Here is a 5,110-nt window from a genome sequence, read left to right as displayed (position 1 = left end):
ATTATCATTATTATTATTATTATTATTATTATTTTATGTTTGACTTTTGTTTTGCATTTGTACAAGTTGGATCCAAGTCTCACCCAGAGACCTCAAGAGACAACAAGTTAGAAGTTCATGTAGGTGTTATGCCTAGGGTACCATATATTTGGATTATTATTATTATTATTATTATTATTATTATTATTATCATTATTATCATTATTATTATTATCATTATTATTATCATTATCATTATTATTATTATTATTATTATTATTATTATTATTATTATTATTATTATTACTATTATTATTATTATTATATCTGAACGCGTCTTAAAGACTACTTACTGTTTCTCTTTTAAGAGAATGGAGAAAAGAATAAGCAGCACGTTTATGTCTTTTCTCATGGGCATTAACGACATTAGCGATTAGGAGAAATGCTCCAGCTGAAAAGCAGAAAAAGTAGGTCGCAGGTTTGGATGTTTAAGATTTCCTATGCCTGACATCGTTGACTAATAGGAAAATCTTAAAGTAATACAACACAAACTGCAACATTGAAGTGTTTAACCTACCTCGGGCATCAGGATTGTTAAGAATATTTCCAATCGCCTCACTAATTCGTGTTAGTGTCGGTTTAAACAAACGTTGCATTTCCTCAGTACTCAAACGCAACATTCCTTGAGTTGACCAACGAATATTGGGGTTGTTGTATTTCTTGATAGCGTTCTCCACAGTGCTTTTCTGCAATAAATCATAGAGACTCTGATTTCAACAAAATAAAAGAGTTAGATGATAGACAGAGGGTGAGATTGCTGTGGTTGTCTGTGAGAGAGTGGACAGCACTGCAGTTGTATAAAACATGAAAAATTAGAAGAAAGAAAGAAAGAAAGAAAGAAAGTAACGAAAGAGAAAGGTGGGTTAGAGAGAGAGGGGCCAGAAAGGAGGAAATGAAAGAAAGGATTGAAATAAAAAGTAAACAATGTATAACTAAAATAAAGAAAAATATTGAGGGAATAAGTGAAAGAAAGAAAAAAAGAAAAAAAAATGAGAAAAGTGAGAAAAATTCAGTGGAAGAAGCAAAGAAAAGTGGATGCTAAAATTCAATCATAGCCCAGCAGAGCTCAAGAACATCTATTTTCTTGTAGTCTTTTGATCATTTATCTTCCTTTTATTATATTTCTTAAGACATTTTCTAAAGGAAATAAGACGGTTCTAAAATGGTTAAAGTGATTTGTTGGAATTCTATGGAAAGATTACTATTTTATTGCTGCTATTTTGTAATTTCGACAGACATCCATTCTGTTATGTAGGTTACTGCGTATGTATCTTCTGTACATCCACTTAAGTGTATGTCAGTGCACGTGTGTATGTATGGCTAGAAAGTGAAAGTATTGGTTTTTACTGTTGCTGCTGTTGTTGTTGTTGTTATTGCTGTTGGTGTTGTTGTTGTTGTTCGTTCTAGGTTTGCATTGTTCAAGGAGACCTTGATCAAAGTCATTGAAGCCATAGCCATCCCGTCTTTGTTTCTGTTTTTTTTGTTTTTGTTTTTGTTTTTTCAACCACAATATATTTAAAGACCACATTACGAAAATGTCGTGTCCTTTCTTAAAGAGTAGGATGATTTTGAAAGATGTATGGCTGTTATTTTTAGCAGGTCGAAACACCTGATTAAAATTCTAAAGTGGTTGTATATAATTCCTCTCTAGATATATTAATTTTAACTGGTAGTTTAGAAATTCATCAACAACGATATTTACATCTTACTTCTGCACAATATTACAATAAGTATACTGTTTAAGAGCGACCGAATAGTGGCGTGCTCACTGGTCCGTGTGGGCATAGTTGAAGTTGTGACAACTGTGACCACGCATGCTCTCCCAAATTTTCCGTAACGGGCACTCAAGTCTCTTCCCTTCCATACAATTTCAACGACCGTAATACCTATCTTTTCAAAAACAAATGTTCCTTTTAAAAGCACTAGTTTATTGAGCAGGGTCTCTTTCTTGCAAATAATAATATGGGGCAAGCTAAGGTTTAACTGATGAAGTATCAGTACTGGATTTGAACTTTGTGGTTTTATGCCGGTTAAAATTGAAAAGAGGTAACAGATAGGGATGGAATGGCCTTTTATTATCACTCTGCTCGGTTACAGCTGATCTGAAGCTAAATAAAAGAGGACGTATTAAATATCGGTGATTTGTAGAGAAAACACTGAAGGTGATATATTTCAGAGTGGAACACAAACCAATGTAATGTTGATAGAAGGAACAGGCATGACAAACATCGTGCCTGTAAGTGTGTGATTATAGCGTGTGGGTGAGTTGGTCTTTGATATCACCGAGGCAGTTTATATTTTATAATAGAAACATCGAGTGCATGCATTTGTCCGCGCCTGTGTGAAAGTGTATATGTTCATGCATGCGTGCGTGTGTGTGTGTGTGTTCGCTCATATGTATGTGGGTAGGAACTGACCCATACATGAAAGCGCTATACTAATGTACATCGCACTTAATTATGCATCTGCATTAAAAATACATTAAAAATAGCCATCTTCTAGCACTTTTATAACAACTAACCAAATTTCATTCACTAATCATATTTACGTGTCTTTATGAATATATTTGAGTTTATATATTGTCACAGACATTTCGCACATCAGTCATTTGACCAATCGGTAACGTTGAACTCACTATGCACACAAGCACATTAAGTTGTATAACAAACATATTTTATTGAATAATTTTGTATCTTGCATAATAGTGAATCCTTTTATTTTTTAAAATTTATTCTCATTGTTGTATTTTGTATAATAAAAATAAAATTACAATATCAGTCCAAAATATTTACTCTCAATTTTCAAGATATCCCTTTTTTTTTACTGTCTGGGAAAAGCCGCATGACGTCGTTCTTTTTGAGTTTTTTTTTTTCTGTTTTGAGCCAGTAAATGTTTACAGATTTCTGTTAAATTTTGTTTAGTAAAAAACTTTGTCGATAAAAAATGCCCAATAACAACTCCGGTAATCGTGTAAACAAATGTCGTGTATATGTGTTTTCATACGTCTATATATGTGTATGTGAAATAGCGAGAAAGAGAAAGAGCGTGTGTTTAAGAGAAGGAACGAAACAAACAAAACGTGAAGTTCATGTGTGTGAGGGAAAGAGTGGGAAATTGATTAAAGGTAGAGAGATGATTTATATAAAACCTACAGAGGAAGAAAATTTATGAGAGAGCAATTTAAAGATAGCCAAAAACATACATAAGGAACAAATGAAGCACAGGTGATGATGATGTACATTGAAATATGGACTCCGAGGGGTAGGATAATCTGAGATAAGAAAAAAAGACGGTGCAACGCTGAATGAGGAGTAAAAACATGGAGTAGGAATCACATATACTACATATGCACAGACACACAAACGCACACACATAATACACACACACACACACACACACACACACACACAACACACACACACATATAATACACACACACACACACCCATGTATATGTAAATATATATAGAAAGAGAAAGAAAGTGAGAGACAGACAGATGTTTGTTTGTGTGTGTGTGTGTGTGTGTGTGTGTGTGTGTGTGGTTGTCAGACTTTGTTGACCTCTGAGAAGTGGTAAAAAAACTCCGAAATGGCTCGGCGTCCCCTCTTTTTACTTCACAACAATAAGATAGAACAAATAGGTTCACATTGGTATTTGGTATATTTTAACTACAAACCAAGAATGTTACTACAAATCTCATACACTCTTTCTTTGAAGGACGTCCAGCTTCCATCACTCACAAACTCACTGCCTAATGACGGAATCTTCAGTTCATTCACGTCAATCCCTTTAGATAATTTGACATTATTTGCTCTAACCTTAGGCTTGACAACAAAATTCCCCTTTGCACGCAAAAGCCTATGATCAGTCCAGCACTCTGCACCATGCATCACTCGTACAATAGCAAAGTCTTTAGTATCTCGTTTCCAGTGAGGATATAATCTATAAGATGCCATTTCTTAGAACCAAGGTGCATCCATGTCGTTTTATACCTATTCTTTAGTCAATACATTGAAATATTATGAAACATCATTGAAACATCATTGAAACATCATTGAAACATCATGACACACAAATCCATTTCTACGCAAATTTGTAACAGTAGCAAACCATTACTGTTGGAACTCCCAACCCAATGCTTTCCTAGGACACCCCAAGTCTTCTAATCTGCACCAACGCGAGCATTAAAATCACCCAAAATAACAACTTTGTCATCATGGGGGATACTGCGTATAATCTCTGTAAGTGATAGATAGAAGACAAGTTTATCATCCTCTGATGAATTCATATTTGGAGCATATGCACTTATGAGTGTTGCATAGCGACCTTTTCTTAATGGCAGCCTTAAAGACATTAAACGATCCGAATGACCACATGGTATTTCCTCAAGTTTTGAAGCCAGAGTGGTTTTGATAGCAAATCCCACTCCTGATTCTGTCTAATAGGTCACCTTTCTACTGCTCGAAAAGAAAATGATATCCAGCAGATTTCTCTACGAAATTCCCCTTTCCATGAATTCTTGCTTCAGCTAATGATACAATATCCATATCATATCGCTGTAACTCTTTTGCAACAAGCGCGGATCTTCTCGCTGGACGAGATTTCAGACAATCATTGTCTAATAACGTTCGAAAATTCCAGCATCCTATATTTATAGGCTTGCATCTTAACTTGAGTTTAATCACAGTTGCAGGATGACGACCGGATACAGACTGTGGTGCCCTTGGACACCTGCTGGGCCAGACCACAGGACAAATGTTCCAGAGTCCTTTTTGCCATTTACTTCATTATCAATATGAACTTTCATTGTTTAGATGTGCCTTTCTTAAGCTTCGGGCAGCCATGTACATACAGGATGTCCATTTCTTTTTCCTCTCCAACAACACCTGTGCTTGACACTTTTTAAAGCGAGGAAAAGTTTTACATAGCAACCATTCCCAATCTCTAAACTACAAAGTATGATCCAAAAAGAAGAGCAAGTCGACATCATTGGATGCACTTGCAGTCGCAGGTTTTATATCATAGTGTCCTTCTCTCAGTCTTTGCCCAACCAAAGGCTAACTACAAGAC

At 35.2% G+C, this 5,110-nt stretch overlaps 1 protein-coding gene across 2 annotated transcripts in view; it reads right to left on the bottom strand.

The window, feature by feature from the left end:
- Nucleotides 1-5,110, bottom strand: part of LOC106869337 (heat shock 70 kDa protein 12A) — a 296,374-nt gene that overhangs the window by 21,189 nt on the left and 270,075 nt on the right. For both annotated transcript variants that reach the window (XM_014915050.2, XM_052965711.1), the window contains one exon: nucleotides 557-725. In XM_014915050.2, coding sequence (XP_014770536.1) covers nucleotides 557-725 — 169 coding nt within the window. The remainder of the gene's footprint in view (nucleotides 1-556; nucleotides 726-5,110) is intronic.

The sequence above is a fragment of the Octopus bimaculoides genome, chromosome 2 (assembly GCF_001194135.2).
Source record: "Octopus bimaculoides isolate UCB-OBI-ISO-001 chromosome 2, ASM119413v2, whole genome shotgun sequence".
Taxonomy (NCBI): Eukaryota; Metazoa; Mollusca; class Cephalopoda; order Octopoda; family Octopodidae; genus Octopus; species Octopus bimaculoides.
Note: the sequence above shows the minus strand (reverse complement) of the source record. Positions and strands in the feature narration are given on the sequence as shown.